The sequence below is a fragment of the Mercurialis annua genome, linkage group LG8, assembly GCF_937616625.2.
Source record: "Mercurialis annua linkage group LG8, ddMerAnnu1.2, whole genome shotgun sequence".
Taxonomy (NCBI): domain Eukaryota; kingdom Viridiplantae; phylum Streptophyta; class Magnoliopsida; order Malpighiales; family Euphorbiaceae; genus Mercurialis; species Mercurialis annua.
Window position 1 is genome coordinate 31,643,400 of NC_065577.1, and position 20,928 is coordinate 31,664,327.

Below are 20,928 nucleotides of genomic sequence, written 5' to 3' on the forward strand. Positions count from 1 at the left end.
TTTATATTTAGTCAATCTCACTCTCTTTTTTGTGTCAGAGGGGCTTTTTTGACACGAAAACACAAGTTGTGGGTTTTTTTGATACGGAAATGCAAGTTGTGGGTTAGTTTGATCTAAAAACCTTTAAAATGACTCATTTGATATTTCGTGACAAGTTAAGGGGGTGAATTGATCCTTTGTTCAAAAAACATTAAAGCTATATATGACAGATGTTTCAAAATTTAAAAAGATCATTAAAAAAAGGGATTACTATACTTTTAGTATTTCAACTTTTTACAAAATGACGATATGGTGTTTGAACTTTATTTTATATCAAACTGGTGTTGCAACTTGTTGAATAATCACAAAGCACTGTATTTGCCAGTTTCTGACTTTAACCAGTTTTCAAACTTTTTAGTTATTTCAATTTTAGTCCTTCATCGTTAAAAACGTTCAAACAGACCTTAAATAAAAAATTAATTTAATAAAAAATTAATTAATTATTTTTTAAATTTTTTAATCTTTTCTAAATAAAAAAATTAAAATACAGAATTACGGTTTCGGACCCACGAAGCCCCGCCGGAGAAGGAGCAGCAACTCCTTCTCCGGTAAGAAGGAGCAGCAACTCCTTCTTTGAGAAGGAGCAAGAGCGTCGCTCCTTCTCAAGAGGAGCAGCTGCTACTTCTCAAAACGGGATTGAGGAACAGCTCGTGAAGGAGCTGCTCCTTCTCACCACTGGAGAAGGAGCTCTGCTGAGAGCTCCATCTCCGGTGGGTCTAGTGGGTTTAAATTTCGGACCCATCTGTAATTCGGAAGGTCCGTAATTCGACTTTTAATATTTTTATTATAAATTGAAAAAATTAATTTATTATTTATTTTTCGCGGTGTATCCGTAAATCGGATAATGGTTGATCCATGAAACGGTAGACGATGTTAGGTCATATTGAATATTTTTAATTTTAGTAATTAATATAAATTAAATAAAAAAAATATTTAGTTGTCTAATTTTGTGATGAAAATGGTTTTTTTTATAATTAATAACATAAATATCTAATTTGTATATAGGATAAAAATAAAAGATTATTTTGAACTTTTTTCCAAATAAAAAAATGTCAATTTAATACATTAGGGTAACATGTAACTTGTTGGTGACCTGCTAAAAACACCAATTTGTAATTTTCTAACAAGTTCACACACTGATTCGTGATAAATTTTTGTTCAAAAACTAACTTGTTATTTTTTAAAAAGTCCACACACCAAAAGTATGGTAATTTCTTAAAAAACATTAAAACTATAGATAATTGATTCTAACCATCACTGAACTTTCCAGTTTTTACTAAACTAATTTTTTTCTTTTCGATCATTGAACTTTTATTTTTTTCTATTTTAGTATTTTCGGCCAAAAATGCTTAGGTGGCAGCCGGAAATTGACATGTGGCACCGGATTTTACTAGTTTTACTTTGAAAATTTATCACATTTACATAATTTCACTTGGAAAATGAGTTTTTAGGTTAAATTATGCACATATGGCAAGTTTTCAAGTAAAAATAATAATTTCGGCTGCCACCTAAGCATTTTTCGCTGGAAAATACTAAAATGAAAAAATTGAAAGTTTAGTTGATCAAAAAGAAAAAAAATAGTTTAGTGACTGAAATGAAAAAACTCGAAAGTTTAATGACCTTCAAAATCAATTACCTTTAAAGCTATACATGACTGATGGACCCGTGAAATTTTTATAAGAACAAATTTATGTGCGACCTCCCATATATTTTAATTTACAATTTGGTATCTTTTATTTAAAAATCAAATGATTCGATATTTCATTTTTATTTTTATAAATAATTAGAACCTTCTGTTAAATTTGGATATCAAATTGTCAACAGAATTGAATAGTTTGAAAATGAAGTATCAAAACTATTGAAAACAACGTACCAAATCGTTAACGAATTAAAAGTGAGATATCAAATCGTTTGAAAATGAGGTACCATATTGTTAATATAATTGAAAGTGAAAACCAACTTATTGACGGAACTATAGAAACCCCTAATTTTTAACGAAATTGAAAGTGAGCTATCAAATGGTTTGGTTTTTAAATAAATAGCAAACTGTAAATTATGACATATGTAGGGGTATTAGAATAATTTGCTCTTTCTATAATTAGTTGATATGAGTAGATTTAATTGTTTAAATATAAATATTATTTAATATATATATTTATTTATTAAAATTAATATAGTAAAAATACTACATGTCTTTAAAAATAGATGAATATTAAAATATTATAGATTTATTAACATTAAATTTTAATAAAATATAGAATTAGTTATACAATTATTTATAAATTACTAATTTTTTAAATTTAAATGTATGATATTTTCGTCACTTGATAATTAAAGTAAATGCATTTTACTAGTTATTTTGACTTACTAAATATACATATGTGTTCGATTTTTCCATGATTTTTTTCATTGAAATGTATTGTTTTTAATTTAGGCTTAAATGCATAAAAAATTACCAACTTTTGCGTGTGTTTGGTATTTGACACGAGCTTTTAATTTTGGCATATAAATACACAAACTATCAATTTTTTGTATATATGATCAAGTTTCCGTTTTAGGTGAAAAACACTGCCGTTTTAGGTATAAAACGTTGTCGTTTTAGGTCAAAAACGGTGTCGTTTTATGTCAAAAACGGTGTCCGTGTTATATATGCAAAAAATTGGTAGTTTGTGTATTTATATACCAAAATTTAAAGTTCGTGTCAAATACCAAAAACACGCGAAAGTTTGTGATTTTTTTGAAGCAATTAAGCCTTTAATTTATTTGTTAAAAATCTTATCACGACAAATCCTCATCACCTTAATATCGACTTAAGTGGCAATATGCCCCCTAAACTTGTAAGCAATGAGCAATTAACACATAAATTAATTTTGTGGGCAAATCAGTACGCGAATTTGGTATTATGAGCAATTTGCCCCATTTTGGCAATTTGCCCCATTAATTTGTAAGTTAATTATATCCTAAAGAGGCAATTTGCCCTCTAAACTTGTAAGTTAATTTGCCAAAATGGGCTAATTGCCCATAATCATCAAATTCGTGTATTGATTTGCCAACAAAGTTAATTTATGTGTTAATTTTCCATTGCTTACAAGTTGAAGGGGCAAATCGCTACTTAAGTCCCTTAATATCTATCATATCTCTTTTCTGGGTATAGACATTCTGACTATTTATGGTATAATTTTTTTTATATCTGATTTAACTGATTCAAAAGGCTCTTAAAAGATAATTTCAATACCTACATTGCTCATCGAAACACTAAATTCAGATTCTTGTTTTAAAAGGATAAAATCGCTTTTGAAATTGTCTTGTATAGAAGCATGATAGTTTTTCACCAAATCAGTATAATCCACGTATATCTATTTTATATCATACCTGACTATTTCTGGCATAAAACTTTTTTCTGATTTAACCGATTAAAACGGTCTTAGAAAGTTAACTCGAATACCAACAACTTTTTTAAGAAAGCAAATTCAAATTTGTTCTTTAAAAGGACGAAATTTCCCTTGAAGTTGCTGCCTATGTAGAGGCATGGTGAATATTCACCAAATCAGTCTATATCCACATGTATATACTTTATATACCGTCTGACTATTTATGAAAATAACTCTTTTCTCCGACATATGATTTAACCGACAAACAGCCTTTCAAAGCTAACTCGAATATCCATATTTTTCACGTGAACAACAAATTTAGATTTGTCCTTGAAAAGAGATGAAATTGCTCTTGAAGATGATGCATGTGTAAAGGCGTGGTAACTCTATTAAAAGGATTTTTTGTGGTTACTTTGTCTACCTATCACCATTAGATGAATTTATTTAAAAAATGTAAATTTAATAATAGTTTAAATATACTTATATCAAAATTATAATAAAATAAAGGGTTAATTTCATATAAAATCACCATCTTTACACATTTTTTCATTTTAATCACGTCCTTTAAAAAGTATCAAATAAAATCATCACCTTTCATTTTTTGCAAATCTATCACGAATGTGAAAATTCGGTATATCTTTGTTGACTTGACAATCGGAATCAACAAAAAAAGAATAAGAGGAATGTATTTTGTGTGTTAATAGGGCATTAGTCAGATTAAAACATTTATTTGGGAGGAAAAAGACATCGAATTTCACTCATCGATGATTGATTTACAAAAAAATGAAAGGTGATGATTTTATTTGACACTTTTTAAATGACGTGATTAAAATAAAAAAACGTGTAAAGGTGGTGATTTTATATGAAATTAACCCTAAAATAAATATATTCAATTATTATAAATTTAAATATATGTCATTTTTATTAATTTTTAACTAACTTATTTTATCCAATTAAATCACCAGACATTGGATTACTCCATTAATTCTCTTTGATTGAAATTCATTGTTATTAGGCCTACTTGCATCAAAACTCACAAACTTTTGCGTGTTTTTGGTATTTAATATAATCTTTTTTTCTTGGCATATTTAATTTTAACTTTCATTTTTTGGCATATTTGTCCACGGTCGCGTTTCTTTTGAAAAATTGTCCCGATATGGATGCAAAATGACGCTGTTTATATGCCAAAAAATGAAAGTTAATGTTAAATATGTCAAGAAAAAAAGATTATGTTGAATACCAAAAACACGCGAAAGTTTGTGATTTTTGGTGCAATTAAGCCTTATTTTTAAGTTTACTTGGCGGTAATTGGCGGATAATCAAGTGATATTCCATCTATATGTGTATTTTCGATAGTTCAGTCTGAACTTTTATGGCATAACTTTTTTTTCCGACATTCGAATTAACTGATTCAAACGGCACTGAAAAGGTAACTCGAATACCTATAATTTTTATGAAGAGAGCAATTTTAGATTCGTTCTTTGAAAAAAAAAATCGCCCTTGAAACTATTGCCTATGTAAAAGCATGGCGACTCTTCATCAAATAAGTATACATCCCGATGTATCTACTTATATCCAGTATGATTATTTATGGCGTAACTTTTTATCTTGAGATTCGATTTAACTGATTCAAACGGCACTAGAAAGCTAACTCGAATAATTACAACTTTCATGAAGACATCGAATTTAGATTCATCCTCTAAAGAGGACAAAATCGCTATATGTAAAGGCATGGTGACTCTTTACCAAATCAGTATATATACTCTAAATATGAGTATTTTTGACATTCCAATCTGAATATCTATGACATAACTCTTTTTTTCGACATCTGATTGAACTGGTTTAAACAGCCCTAAAAAGCTAATTCAAATATTCACAACTATCACTAAATCAGCAAATTCGGATACGTTCATTAAAAAGGGCAAAATCACCCTTGCATATTTTTATTTTCAATCCAAAAGAAAATAGTATTCAACTCAAACAATTGTCTGCTTGACATTCAACCAAAAAATAATTATCAAAAAAATATATTTATAAAATAAAATAGCTTAATTTGTATATAATACATAATAAAATAAGTATTAGTTAAGACATAAAATAAAAAGTATATTTTAAATTTTACAAAATTAACATATCTATAAAACATATTTTTATAAATTATTAAATAACAAAATTATTAATTATCCGACATAAAATAAAATTAATTCCCAAAATTATTATTAATTATTAAAATTATAAATTTATTAAATACTAGAAAGTCTAGTACCGTAATTATTTTTATAAGAAGATAAATTATATGAAAACTAATTTAAAGTATAACTAAATAAGCCAAATGATAGATAGAAATAAAATACTTGATATACATGAAAGAAAATAAAATGAGATAACAAATTTTGTAAAGTGAACAATCAATTAGTATTATATATCTTGCAACTCTTGTATCTTTGGAAGAATAATAAAATCAGTTAATTATACTAATATCTATTTATAAATCACTTAATTTTTTAATATTATTTAATATAGAATTTATTTACATCTCTAACAAAAGTAACTTGTCAGGCTGAAAAGAACAAAAATGGCATAGCTGCTAGAAGGTGAACAACATATAAAAACTATCGGTCAGAAAAGGAAATTCTTAGCAGCATTTAACGAAAACTACAAATGTAACATGAAAACTTGCTAAACTATACTTTTCACAAGAACTGACAATGAGCTGCCTCTAAAAGAGCTCAATATAACTTAAGCGTAACCAACCTTTTCTCCGTAAAGCAAAAAATCAAATGCGTTACATTTACAAAACTTCCACGACTTCAGCGCAGATAACATATATGTGGATGCTAGAATGGGGCTGACGCCGTTCTGCGAAGTTGGTATTTTGGTTCAGGGAGGGGAACACAAGGCAGCATCTTTTCCAAATCCTGTAAAGTCAAGGTCGATAAAATGAAATACGTAAATATTAAACGAGGTTTAATTTTTAGACATTATACGATCATTTCAATTCTTTCTGAACACCGAAGTAGTTAAAATGCCGGGGTTGAAATATTCTCTCAAGCATCATAATCATCAACAAATAGAACCTCTATACAGCTTTGACCCAGAACTACTGTCTGCAAAAACGGAATACAATGCTCTGGTTCAACTGGAAAATCAGTCAGGTCCGGTTAATATTTATCGGAAAGCTTTGAAACATAATAAGTTGTTCCCCTCGTAGTTCAAACATAAACAAATCAAGCTAGAGTGGTTGCATAAAACCCAAACCAAAAATTGAAAGAAATTATTACTAAACCTCCTTGAACTTAACACATCAATTTCAAAGAAAATAACACGATATAGCGCTTGACATTGATACAGGTAAAATACAGATGTCAAATGAGTTAGCATAACTTGGGTATTTATTGAAGAAATTACAAAAAAAAAAAGATAACAGATGAATGGAATCCTATACTTAAAATAAACTTTGAAATCAGAAGAAAAACTATTATTGACAAATAAAATTTCATTTGAATTTGAAACACTCGAACTTAAGAAGATTGTAGATAAATACTCCAATGTTCATGTCCGCAGAAATGCTACTTATCTAATTAAATTGATACTCCTATAGAGTATATATCAAAGCTTAATTAAATTGATCAATTAGTGGGTCACTTATGGAATTCTAGAATAATTTATTCTTTAAAAGAACCGAGTTATTGTTTATTTCTATTTTTTTGTTAATTAACTATCTCTTGCAAGGATAATTAATCAACTTTCAGAAAGAAAATAAGATGAAACCTGAGCACATCCAAATTATAAAAGTAAAGGGTAAGAGCAAAACCTAAAATGACCGGGAAAAATAGTAAAAAGGGATTTGGCAACATTAATCCTATATGTAATAGGGATATGGACAAAGAATAACACAAAAGATCCATATTGTTGAACCCCAATAACATCAGATATAGATAGCATAATTGAGTGTCAATTTGCTTAGAACATAAAGGAGTTGTATTTTTGTTAAGATAGAGTAAGATGATCTATTTTTACCGAATAGTACAAACTACAAACAGCTTGGCTACTTTTAAAATGGGTTGCTAACTTATATCAAGTTAAAAACCCAATACTTTCCTTTCCTTCAAACATCCTATTTATGCCAAACAAAAACGTCTTTTCCTAGAAGATAAAATATATTTTGGCTTCAATTGAATATTAAGGAACATAAGGGAAATTTTTTGTTCTAAAACTAAGGATAGAGTATCTAATTTTAATAGTTTGGGATTACTGTTTTTAGGGCAAAATGCACTTCTAAAAGTAATTTGAATACCCAATTTTTGTTTTGAAACCGCTTATCTCAAACTTGCTTTGTGAAGCATCAAGTTTGCAAAAGTGCTTCTCCACTAAATCCCGAACACACGATTTGCTACAACACTAAAGACCAAAAGAAGAAAATCAGCAAATTTGGCTGAATTTTGCAATGAAGCTCAAAATAAAGCAATTGTACAACAAGAACAAGAAGGAGAATCTAGTACATTTCTTAGGCCTCTATAAGCTCAAAAAAAAACTCTAAATAAAGCTTCAGGATGACTGGTCTTCAATTGGCTCAAAAAGCAACTCTGTTGAAACTTTTGGACGATAGGCTTGTGGTATCACATGCACTATCAAAGCTAATGAATGTCTCAATGCATTGTTGGAGGTATAATGCTGTGCTAATATAATTTTGGTCTTACAACAAGACAAAATTGTTTTATTATATGGTCTAAGCAAGGATTAGAGAACCTAACAGAATTTAATTTCTCATAGTACAGCAGAGAGATAATTGACAAATTGGTTAAGACTTAAAGGACAAAGAGTCTAAAAAACTAGCTAGCGTAATAGCTTATAAGATATGGTGCAACAAGAAGGTTTTCTGATGTTACGACACTATATTTGGGAGTTTAGATACGTTCCTATATTTTTGTATGGATCACTTGAGAGTTTAGTCAGTTTATGATATGGTTGCATCATTTTGAGCTTTCAGAAAAAGATTGGGTTGATACATTTAAAACAAAATCAGCTCATTATAGCACCCATACTTGTTACTGCTTTGTATGCGAAGCACAATCCTTTAATGATCGTACACTGAGGAACAAAGATAAATTTCTGATAGAATACAGGAAATTTCTATCTTAAAGTTTTAGTTTCATACCAAGTATATTGCAACTTTAAGAATGAAACTAGAAAACATCGCCAGTCAATTGCAACAATCCACAACTGCAAAATTATTATATATTTGCATAGAATTGTGTTTTAGAAACCACAAATGAATGCATCATTAAGAAAAAGCATTTTGTTCATTAATAAAGGAAGCTACTAGAATCTAAAAACTCAGACACCAGTAACTAAATTTCACCAGCCATGGGCAAAGAATACAACTCTACACATGTCTGCCCCTGGTTTAAAAGACACATAACTCCAAAAGATCCGATCAGCTAAATGTTGATGCATGAAAAAGTATCAAAATGAAAATCATATTAATCAAGGGATTTTAACTAGAATTCTCCTGAGTATCAACCTTAAAACTGACCAAATAAATTGATTAACACCCATGCACTGCATACTTTCACGCCCTCTTAATATATTAGGGGTAGACTGATTACTAGACAAACTGCACCCCTCTCACTACTTTTAGTCATTGGTTCAAATACTTTACAGTCCTTCTGACTTCGTGGTTGAGGGAATACCAACAAGTTAAAGTACTAAACAACAGTGAAGATTAAAACTGAAAGTTTGAGAAATTGTAGCCGCCCAATGGTATGGAAGAATTTAGAAAACAACCCAGGAAGAAATCAAATCAGCATTCCCTTTTTTAGTTTTCCTCCCAACATGAAGAAAGAAAATAATGTTTAAGAGTACGTCTGCTCTTCATGAAAATCCACAATCATGAACAGTACTCTAATCACTAAGACCCCACAAAAGTAATTCTGAAACTAGCTAGCAACTCTAATTTAACAAATTCATTCCACAGTCAAAGAAAAGAGTTAATCTTCCTTAAATTCCAGGAAAAGGAAATGAAACCATAGTTGAGCATGTAAATTTATTCAAAAGGAAGATGCACAAAAGTAGCATATAAAAGAAAGCCCTTACCTTGCGTTTCCTAAGCCTCTCGTTTTCCTCTTCCAGACGAGACACTTTGTTCTCAAGCTCATTTGTGTATGCCTGTTAAAGATGAGCTTTCAGATCATGCAACACAAACTTTTTTTTCCTCTAAAACTAAAGTTAAGGTGCACCAAGAAGTACCTGCTTGCGCGCGCGTGAACGAGCGGCAGATTCACGGTTCTTGATCATCCTTTTCTGCCTTCTTTCAACTGTCTTCTCAACTATATGCACCGGGGCAGGGGCAGGGTTATGTACATCGGATAATATCCCCATAGATGTAGACAACTGATTCTCAGGGTACATATGATGAGGGTGTGGCATGGGTTGGGACATATAAACACCCATCATAGCTTGCTGTGGATGTTGATATTGCTGCATCCATTGGGTTTGTGGCGCAAGCTGATCTGGATCAACCCCAACAACCCCTGCTTTAACTAAGAAATCCTCCAAAGTCATCTCTCCCAACGTCGGCTTACTTTGCTCGTTAATTTTGGTTTGCTGAATGTCTCTCCAAACCTCATCAACCGTCTTGCTGCTAAGAGAATCAGTTAACGACAGATTACTCCCCTGACGCTGCAGAGCAGATTCCGCGGTGAATACGTTCTTGAGAAGCTCGTCGAGATTCATGCTGCTCAAAGGCTTCCCAAGGTCACCTAACTGACTTTGAACTTCATCCAGAGTTAGACTGTACATAGAGTTGTTTCTTCCTAAACGCTGTAACTGAGTCTCTTTGCCATTATTACCAGTACCATCAGCTTCAGATCCCATAGTTTGTATCCCCATTCAACATCAAATAATCATTCCAAAATCCAAAATTTAACCAACAGATCTGCAAATTCAGTCCCAAAACCAATTCAATGTCCCAAAACAAGTAATTAACACAAAAGAATGGGACTTTAAATTTAATTTAATTTTTCTCTATGGATTCAAAGGCAAAACCCTAATAAATCAATCAAATTAATAGTAAGAAAAACATTACTTTCAATGCATTAATCATTAATAAACTATTTAGAATCAAAAGCAATTACTTACATGCAAAACTAAATCAATCATATACAACTTAACATTAATCAAGAACTGAACTTTGCATGAAATTAAAACTACCCTTCAATTCATAAAAGCTGAACAGAAAAATTACAAAACTAAAAAGAATTACAAAGTATTGGGAAAAAAAGTGTAAAATGTGGAGTGAAGAAGAAGAGAGCAAAAATGTAAGCTTACTTTTAGTTTTGATCAAACACAATACTTTATTGTTTTCTTCTTCTCTTTAAGGGCTAAATTAAATAAACTATGATAAATATCTATATATTTAGATAATTGGGACGATTAAATCATATATTCCCAACTTAAATAAAATACTTATTTAATTTATCAAAATATATTTGTAGTAGATAATTCTAAATACTTCTCGATTACCTATTTAAATTTTGTTTGTTTTACTAAAGTTGTAATTAGAATACTAGATAGAATACAAATACAATACTACTATTAATGAGCAATAATTAAAATGGTATAAAAGCTACCTAGCATTTTACTAGGTTTATATATCGATGATTACAGTTCAAATTTATCGGTTTACAGTTCAAGGTTCTGTTTTTGGACGGTTCGAAAAATTAAAAAAATGAGGAAATTACACCATTTACCAAAAAAAATGAAAATAATTACAAAAGTATATGTTGACTTTTTTTATTTACAAAAATATTAATAATATTTACAAAAGTATAAAAAAATAAAAAATAATATCAAACATACGGTGTATACTGTGGGTATAATGTTAGTATACTAATAAACTAACATTATATCAACATTGTACCAAAATTATACCAACATTATACATACTGAGATTTTATTAATATTAAATAAAAATTTACCAAAATTACATCAAATCGTATACTGAAAATTAAATTAATAATATACCAAAATTATACCATCAGTATACCAAGAGTATACAAATTTTCTAGTTCATTACCAACTATAGTGAAAAATACACATAAAAACAAAATACATGTTATCAACTAGAAAATATATATAAAAATTTATAATCAATATACCAAAAATATACTGAAATTATACCAATAATAAACAAAATATTCTTTTTAAATTATCTGATTTATAGTTTTAATATTCCAAAATTATACCATAATTATACCGACATTATACAAATCGTACTTTTGTAATTAATTTTCATTTTTTGATACTTTTGTAATTAATTTTAAATCAGTCATATTTTTGTAAATAAAAAAAGTTTACAGGTACTTTTGTAAATATTTTTAAAATTTTAGGTAATTTTGTCATCGTCCCTAAAAAAATTAGTGGAAATTAGGCCCAGCACGTCAAAAGTCCTAAATATTCTCATCAGCACTACGTGGCCCGGCCTTCATCTATTTTACGACCTGCTTCCTTTTTATTGCAAATCAGTACTTTTCCGTTCCCTTTTTTACCATTAAATACATTTTAATTATCTCATAGCTATTAATCCTTTCTCTATAATCTAGGTGTTGTGTCTGTCATTACATGTTTGAATTTCCTTCGTTTTCTCTGTTAACCGTTCCATTTCCTTTTTTATTTTTGTTTACTTAACTGCTTATCCACGATTACTTAGTGTTGTTCGTGTTCAGTTTTTTAATTTCATACTCGTCTTCTCAAAATGGTTACTACACGCTCAGTTTCTAAAAAAATCTTAAATCTCCCTCTAAAATTCCTAAACGAAAGAATCCAGCGATGAAACGGAAGATTGATTTTGTGGAGAATGCAACTACTGAAATGAGAGTTTCAGATGATCATGACGATGATGACGACGATTTCCAGGAAGTTCCGATGCAAGTTAAAAAAAATGAAATCTCACTTCTCTGTTGGTGAGAGTTCTAAAGCTATGAGAAATGTTAAGATATTTTAATTATTTTGTTTGTTACATTTTTTTATTAATTGCATTTCATTTGTTATTTATTAGTTACTAATGTTGACATTTTGTGATTTCGAATTTTTAATCAGTTTTTGAATGCTTATGTGTTTAATTTACTCGTCTCTTTTTTAAGTATTGTTAATTTATATTATAATTATCTTATTAGTTTCTAATGGTTATCTGTCGTTAGTTTTGTTTTCTAATTTTTTTATAATATACATATATTTGTATATAGGTTTGTTTTTGTTTTACTATGTGTTAGTTAAGAGGTTGTTTTCCATTCATTATTTTTATTACAAATGTTCTTGTCCAAATTTAGTTTTGATCATAGTTTACCTAATGTCTGTTAATGGGAATCTAGTTTTTACTTTATATTTATTGTAATGTTTATATGGTTTTCTATAGGTTTTCTAATGATGTTTTTTCTTTTTGCTAAATTATATATTTTACTCTTTATATATTTATCATTTTTAATTGTACTTTTCAGGATTGGGACTATTTCATTAGGCCTGATGAGCATTTTCCCCACAAGATAATTCATAATGCTGGTCTTTCTGTCATTTCTAATATCAAAAATCTTTTACAACCTGAAACTTTAGAAAGGTTTTCACAATCTGTTTTTGGATACTTTTTACGCATGAAAGAGTACAAACTTCAAGGCAGTTGATTCACTGTTTACTACTTAGAGAAGTTAAACAGCCTGTTAAATATGAGTTGTGGATCAAGGTGTCAGGAAAGTTACTTAAGTTTTCAATCGACGAATTTGCTTTAATAACCGGTTTGAAAGTCAATGGCAGTGTTGATTTTAAGTCTCTGAATACTGTGTCTTCTGACTTCAGAAAAAACTGTTTTGGAAATGTAAGAAAAGTTTCAAAAAAGTTTTTGGAGGATAGCTTTGTTTCTAAGTGTTGGAATAACGAGGAAGAGGCTTTTCAAATGGCTGTTTTATATTTTATTGAGCTTTTTTTATATAACAACAAAGATGAGTCAAATGTTCGTGATAAGCATTTTGATCTTGTTTGTAGTGGGGAATTTCAAAATTATCCTTGGGGGAAGGATTTGTTTCATTTTACAATCGAGTATTTGAAAAGTAAACTGAGTACTTGGAAAAATTGTGATTTTTTAAAGAGAAAAGGTTCAAAAACTGGTCATCCTAGTTCCTCTAGATATGATGGATTCCCTTTGGCTTTCCAAACCTGGTTTTTTGAGTGTTGCCCTACAATTGAAAGCTCAGTTGCTTCTAGTTCAGGAAATGAAATTCCTCGTATACTGCGGTGGGAGGTGTTAGAGGTCCAAAAACGCTCTTATTTCTTGCGAAATCTGTTTGATCAAACTGCTGACCAGGTATTTTAATATATTTTTCTAGCTTTTACTTTAATATATATTTATCCAATATGTTTATGGTACACTGATGGTTTACTTTTAGTAACCATTAAGTTAACTGACCCAGTTTTATTATTTGTATTTAGTTGCAATTAAGCAATATACATCCCACTGGCGAGGAAAGGTCAGCGCTGGATTTAAAAGGTTTGTTTGTCAAAGGAAAGCGTAAAGTTAAAAATGAGCCAGAAGCGAGTGAAGGGGTTTCAATGAAAACTAAAATTCATAAATTGTTTTGGGATCAATCTAAGTTCTACCATGAGTTTCAGAATTTCAAGATATTTGTAGAGACTCAGTTCTCTGGTATTAATACTCAGTTTGGTGAACTGAAAGATTTGATAAAAAATATTATTGGTGGACAACCTATTGAGGTAATCACTTAGTTACTATTTTGTTTACATTTAGTAAACCATGCTTGTTTGTTTAGTTTAATCATGTATTTACTTGTTTTTTATTGAAATGTTTTGCAGGTTGAAGATGATGAGAATGGTGTCAATGATTTTCATCGTAATGATGACAACGAGAAAGAGGAGGATAATAACAAAGTCAAAGATAATAAGAAAGAAGAAAGTGATGATGATGAAGAGGACGATGGTGTTAGTAATTTTGCTTCTGATTCCGTTGTGAGTGAGAGGTTTAATTATGAATATATGATGGAAGATGATGATGCTGTTGGTAGTGGTGAAAAAAAATGTGATGAGGGTCACAATGTTACAAAAGATAATATCGAGGTAATCTTTATTTATATTTTTATTTTTCAAGTAAATGGTCTAATATCTATATTTTTACTAATAAAGTTTATATTTTTTAAGGTATTTTCACTGTATCATGGTTCAACTTCCAATGTTGAAGAAGGCAATACTCAAAGTACTGTAGGTGTAGCAACTTCGTCTAAATTAATTCCATCGATCTTAGTGCCCTTGAGGAAGCTGTTGTTCTTAAAATGGAATTTGAAAAAGATTATGTTGTTCCTCCTCCTGAGGTTTTTATTACCAGTTTACTTTTAGTTTACCAGCTGTTTGCTAATGTTTTACTACTTTTAATTTTATAATTTTATATTTTAGTTTACCAATAATTTACTTGTAGTTTTCTAATGGTTTACCAATTTTTTATTTTTAATCAGGCTGGTGAGAAAATATGCAAATTATGATGGTGTTAACATCAACAATGAAAATGAAGATTCTGAAGATGACAATAAAGATAATGATGGTAATGACGATGATAATGAAAATGATGAAGGTAAGACTAAAGAAGATGGTAAGAAACCGGATGAAGACGAAGATAATGACAAGAACGATGGTTCAGGTCATGGAAATGTCGCTGATGACAGTGGACATGAGCAGCAGGGCGATGTTGATAGGGGCGAGAAAAAATCTGATGAGGGTCATATAGTTTTTAAAGAGGTTGACGGAGCTGTGAAATATAGCGGAAAGGTACTTTTACTTTCTAATTTTTTAAGTAAATTGTCTGCTGTTTTTTCTATATTGTTATTAATTTTTTTTTCAGGGTTTCTGTTTTGATAGCGGTCCAAGTTTTAAGTTTGATGAATTAAGTAGTCAAAGTACCCTAGGGGTAGAAACCTGCTCTACTTTCAATTCTAGCGAACTTAGTGCCCTTACGAAAGCTGCAGAGCTTGCTGACAAAGAAGTTGCTGATAAGAAGTTGGGCCGTGAGCTTGCTGAGAAAGAAGCTGCTGATAAGAAGTTGGACCATGGCGTTGACGAGGATTTAGGATATGATGAGTCGTTACTGTCTGATATGGTTGATAAGATTGAAAAGGAAGCTACTCATGCCCTTTTGAAAAAGGAAGCTGCTGGTCTTGTTGAAAAACAAGAATCTGAGGATAATCGTTCTGAGGTATATTTTTTAGGTTGCTGTTTTTTTAATTTCTGTTTTTTTTATTATTCGCATATTAATACTTTATTAATACATTTTTTATGTTTTTTATATAGATAAAGAAGGCATCTCTGAACGAAATTGCTGTATATCGAGGCAGTCCATCTGAGGTAATACTTTTTTTTATATTTTTAAGTTTTTGTTTTACTTTTTATTTTCTAAGTGTTTACTAGTGGTTTACTATTCATTATCACAATTTATATTTTTCTAAATGTTTTCTAACTGTTTACTATTCATTACCATAGTTATTTTAATAATACTAACTTTCATTTAATCATTGCATTCTCTTTTTCTTCTTAACTACAGCAAATTGCAAAGATTGCCTCTAAATTGAAAGTTGCGGATGTGGTGCCTCTATCATTTATTAAGGCTAAGCAGGATGTGATTCTTAAGAAGGGATTGGATCCTCTTGATTATGATGTTATCAGAGATACTTGTTATGCGGGATAGATGGAGTTTAATAACTGGGTTGACGCTAAATTTGAGTAAGTCTTTAAGTGTGCTATGTTATTTTTACCAATGTTTGATAGAAGAAGTTGCTGAGTTTTAATAACTCGTTGATTTTTTTTTTTCACCTTTTATCTGTTTTTATTTTTGTAGGGGAAGTTCTTATGAAGCAGGTTTCGACATTATCGAACCTTCATTCAATTATGGCGTGGAACATGTGGATAATAAAATTTGGTTTCATTCACTTAATTACTCGGGTGCTTTCTTACAGAGTGGTGTAAGTATTTCTTTTTTTACCATTGCTGTTATGAACTAATTGTTTACTAATTATTTACTAATTATTTTCTAATTATTATATTTAATTCTAATTTTACTTTTCTTACAGCATATCAACATCGTTATGTACTACATTCGTAAAAGAGCCAAGTATAGACCTGTTAATGATTTGCGAATTATGACAACTGACTGCCTCTTCGATGATAGAATGACTTCATATTATGTGGCATACTTGAAGATGAAGAAGTCTGAATCTACTTCAGTTTCTGAACGTAGTCTTATTGCAAAGTATATTTGTGGATACAATATGCTTTGCAATACGCATTGGAAGAATGTAGATGAGGTGTTGTTTCCTATGAACATGAAGAAGCAGAAGCACTGGATTTTGGGGCGTTTGGTCTTCAAAGAAAGATGCATATATGTGTATAATTCTATGAATTCAAATGTGGCGAGGAAGTCTGGAGTTGAAGCAGCTACAAAATATTCTGTTCTAATTCCACTTTTTTTAGCTCAGATGAATTTTTATGATTTGCGCAGTGACATTGATCTGACTTCTGAGCCTTATTTGAATAAGAATTCAAATGAAGCTTTCCGTATTGAAGTTGTGGAGGATCTTCCAACTCAAAAGGAAAGGTAGGTTTTCAAATTTATTATTTCTAAATTATACAGTTTTGATGAATAATTCAATTTTATATCTTTTATTCAGTGATTGTGGTGCGTTTTTGCTTGCTTTTGCGGAGTGTTTGTGTCTGCGTAAAGAAATACCTTGTGATTTCAATATTGAGAATTATCGTGAGCGTGTTGCATTTCTGCTATTCCGCTATGGCAATATGAATAGAGAGCAATATTGTTAGTGATGAGGAGGTTGAAAAGGAGGTCCCAAATCCAAAGAGAAAGGGGAAGAACAAGATCTGAACTCTTCATTTTATCCTAGTACTTTAAGTTTTTTATTTTTTTATCTGAACAAGATCTGAACAATATTTGTTTTTTATTTTGTTATGACTTTGTTTGTATATAGGTTTCTAAACCTATGAATGTTGAATGGCTACTGTTTTAGTGTTAGTAAATGATAATTGACTTATATTTTTAGTCTATACTATTAGTAATGTTTTGGTAACTAGTAGTAAACTTATAATATCTGTTATAATTTTATAGATATTAACTAACTAATATATTTATAAACTTTTGATATTGTTTTAGTAAATTAATAGTAAGCTAGTGCTTTATAGTTAGTAATCTATTACAGCTATTGAATAAAGAATTTTTTAAGATTATATCATTATAAATATTAAATTAAATATAGTAAAAAAGTTGATAGATTTAAATGAGATTAAAAGTATTTTAAATTATTTTAAATTATAAAAAATAAATTTGTTAAATTAATAGTAAACTAATGGTTGACAGTTAGTAAACTGTTATAGCCATTGAATAAATAATTTTTTCAGACTAAATCATTACAAATATGAAATTAAAAAAGTTGATAGCAAGAGTGGAAGATATTCATTAATAAAAGAAAAATTGAATGAATTATAAATATATTTTTAATAAAACTTTATAAAAAATATTAAGAAACCTATTAGGAAACAACTAGTAATTTGTCTTTTTTACATTTATAAAACATGTAGGTACACTTTAGTAATCTTGTAGTAATTTGTTTATTTACCACTTCCTGAACATGTAGTAACAATTTGACAAAATGTTTTTTATAATTATAGAACAGAAACCATAAATATTTGGTAACTGTATGGTAACACAGTGGTAACTAGTTGGTAATCCTTTAATTTGTATGGTAACACAGTGGTTAGAATTATAAGAAAAAATCACAAAAAAAAAATCCTTTAATTGAGCCAAAAATCAATGAATTACAAATCAACTAATCAATGTATATAGGAAATCTATTTGAAAACTAAATTTTATGATTTTGGTATATTTCGACATGTCTTCTTGTTATGTCCTTTTTCTTTACATCTTCCACATTGATTTGTCTTCTTTGTTTCATTTGGTCCCGGTATTCTTCTTTTCTTTGGTCTTCCCGCTGGAATTTTTCCTATTGGTGGAAGAACTTTCATACTTTCAACATTGGCTGGTAAATCCCAATTATTTTGGCTAGGCATTGGATAGACAATTCCTTCATATGTGGCAAGCATATTTTATTTACTGAAAAAGTCTGAGCAGTATTGATATGGTTCTTGGTGAAGTTTGTTTAGTATAGCAACAGCATGTGGACATCATTTCATCCAATTGAAATCTGCAGCATGTGTATGTTCTTTCATTAAGTTTGACTATAAAGGTTTTATCACCATGTTCCACACTGTGCAAACCTCTAACAGATGTTGAAGCCTATTGTGAAAAAACATATTACACAGTTAACTGACCATCAGACAACTGTTAGATAATGTTTAGAAAACATGGTATAGTTGAATATATAATTTACTATAGTTAAAAATTTACCTTCATTCTTAACGATGATGCATAGTGATTTCTGAGTTCATCTTCTGCTTTATTTGTCAGCTTAGTAAATGTAGAAATTGCAATATTTCTGTTAGAGTAAGTCCATTCTTACATCAAACGCCTTAAACTTTCACGAAGCGTTGTTATTGGTAATTCCCTAGCTGCCTTGATTGCTGCATTCAAAGACTCGGCTATATTCGATGTCATTGTTGAGTACCTAATTTTTGCAAATTAATTATTGTAAAACATGATCAAACTTGTTGTAATACACATAAAAACTCTCATTAAATGTCAAGCAAACTGTCAGTAAACTAGTTATTCCATAGTCATATCAAATTTATAAAGAACTATCAGGTAACTAATATCAGAATTTGTAGTCATACCTATTAGCTATGCAGTATGCTCTTGCCCACTTGTCGAACCCAATATCTGTTAGGTACTTTTTAATTCCTACATTAATGGAATCGAGTTCTTTCATGTAGTATTCAAATCCCTTAGTTGTGTATGATCTTGCAGCTCCATGGAAACAGTCTCTCAATGTATCCGGATCGTGTTTGAAATTTGATTTGATGTTACTTAGCAAATGGTACATACATATTGCATAACTTGCTTCAGGAAAAACTTTTTTGACCCCATTGGATATACTCAGATGCCTATCTGAAACAATACACAGCCCACTTCTTCCACCAAATGTTTCTTTAAATTTTACAAAAAAATATTCCCAGGAATCATCGTTTTCAGAATCAACAATAGCAAAAGCAAGGGGGAAAATCTTACCATTCCCGTCTTGTGTACTTGCTGTTATTAATGTTCCACCGTAGTTCGACTTCAAAAATGTACCATCTACTACAACTATTGGTCTACAGTACTTTCAACCTTTAATAGAAGCATCTAGAGCCATAAACATATATTCAAAATTGTTTTCATCAGTTGTATGAAGATCTACAATAGACCCTGGATTAGTTTGTAAAAGCATGTGCAAATATCGAGGCAAAATGGAATACGAGTCGCACGGAGTACCTCTAATCTGATTTAGTGCCTTTACTTTTGACCTCCATGCCCTATTGTAACTCAAAACAATCCCAAAATCTCTCTGAATATCTGCAATAATATCAGCTAGATTATAGATGGTTTTTATATCCAAGAACTTCATTTTTATATGTTCCCCTATTATAGAAGCTGTTGCTTGCCGTTTGTCGTCCATTCTTATATTTGGTGGGCATGTGTGGATGTTGATCATTCTTCTAATCACAAACATATTTGTCTTCCCATCTCTTGAAGCTCTCACTGTCCACCTACAATTTTCATCAATGCAATTGACTATATATTCTCTCTTGCAAGACTTACTGACTTTATACTGAAATTGGTTAGCAATTGTGTAGAAACAAAAACTTGTCTTCATGATTTCTTTGTCTTTGAAGATCTGTCCGACATAGATTTCTGATATTTTTGGATCAGTGACGATGTTGATTTCTTGTGGTTTATTGTCAGCTTCCTCATCTTCTTTTCTTGTTTGTTTGTATAAAATTTCTGCATATTTTACAATATCGAATGTTGTGTCACTAGTGGATGTTGTATCCACAAATTGCTCTTCAATCATTCCAATAGAAGGTTCGCTGCTGACATTCAGTATTTGTGGTTGATCTTCAAATTTTCTTGTTGTAACACATAATGGAAAACTGGTTACTCGCGGTTCATCTTTTTTTCATTTCAATGTAGAATTGCAGGCTGACATTATCTTCAATTTCTAAAGTTTGGTAGTTGCTTTCTAACTGAAATCTGATTTCCATTTTGGTTTCCCAACTGTTTACCTCTAGTATACCTGCTATCAATTCCTTAATTTCTTCAAAGGTTGTGTCTTCCCTTATCAGTATTCCTTTCATTTTATAGTTGGAGTAATTAAAATGCTCATCCCATACTCCATTATAGTGCACAAGAGCCTTCAGTGTTCCTTTTGCTGCATTTTAATGATTTAACATTAGTAACACTTATTAAACCATTAGTAAACTATAAACAGAATAATCATTAAAACTAATATAACAGCTTATTAACCATTCA

General features: G+C 30.1%; 1 protein-coding gene across 2 annotated transcripts; it reads right to left on the minus strand.

Annotated features, from left to right (window-relative positions):
• Positions 1-5,892: 5,892 nt before the first annotated feature.
• Positions 5,893-10,821, minus strand: LOC126661097 (ABSCISIC ACID-INSENSITIVE 5-like protein 2). 2 transcript variants are annotated; one of them, XM_050354878.2, is made up of 4 exons: positions 10,740-10,821; positions 9,660-10,347; positions 9,507-9,578; positions 5,893-6,328 (listed from the first exon to the last, which is right to left on the minus strand). In XM_050354878.2, exons 2-4 carry the CDS (start codon positions 10,299-10,301, stop codon positions 6,248-6,250), a joined length of 795 nt encoding a protein of 264 aa, XP_050210835.1. In that variant the 5' UTR covers positions 10,302-10,347; positions 10,740-10,821; the 3' UTR covers positions 5,893-6,247. The 2 variants fall into 2 exon arrangements, with proteins under 2 accessions (XP_050210835.1, XP_050210834.1); XM_050354877.2 differs by lacking the exon at positions 10,740-10,821 and adding an exon at positions 10,551-10,648.
• Between the last annotated feature and the right edge of the window lie 10,107 nt (positions 10,822-20,928).

Excerpts from the sequence above, each read along its gene's own strand:
- LOC126661097 (XM_050354878.2), bottom strand. The coding sequence starts at position 10,301 with ATGGGGATACAAACTATGGGATCTGAAGCTGATGGTACTGGTAATAAT. Across the intron at positions 9,579-9,659 it reads GTTCACGCGCGCGCAAGCAG|GCATACACAAATGAGCTTGA; the intron begins GTACTTCTTGGT and ends CATCTTTAACAG. Across the intron at positions 6,329-9,506 it reads AGAGGCTTAGGAAACGCAAG|GATTTGGAAAAGATGCTGCC; the intron begins GTAAGGGCTTTC and ends TTGACTTTACAG.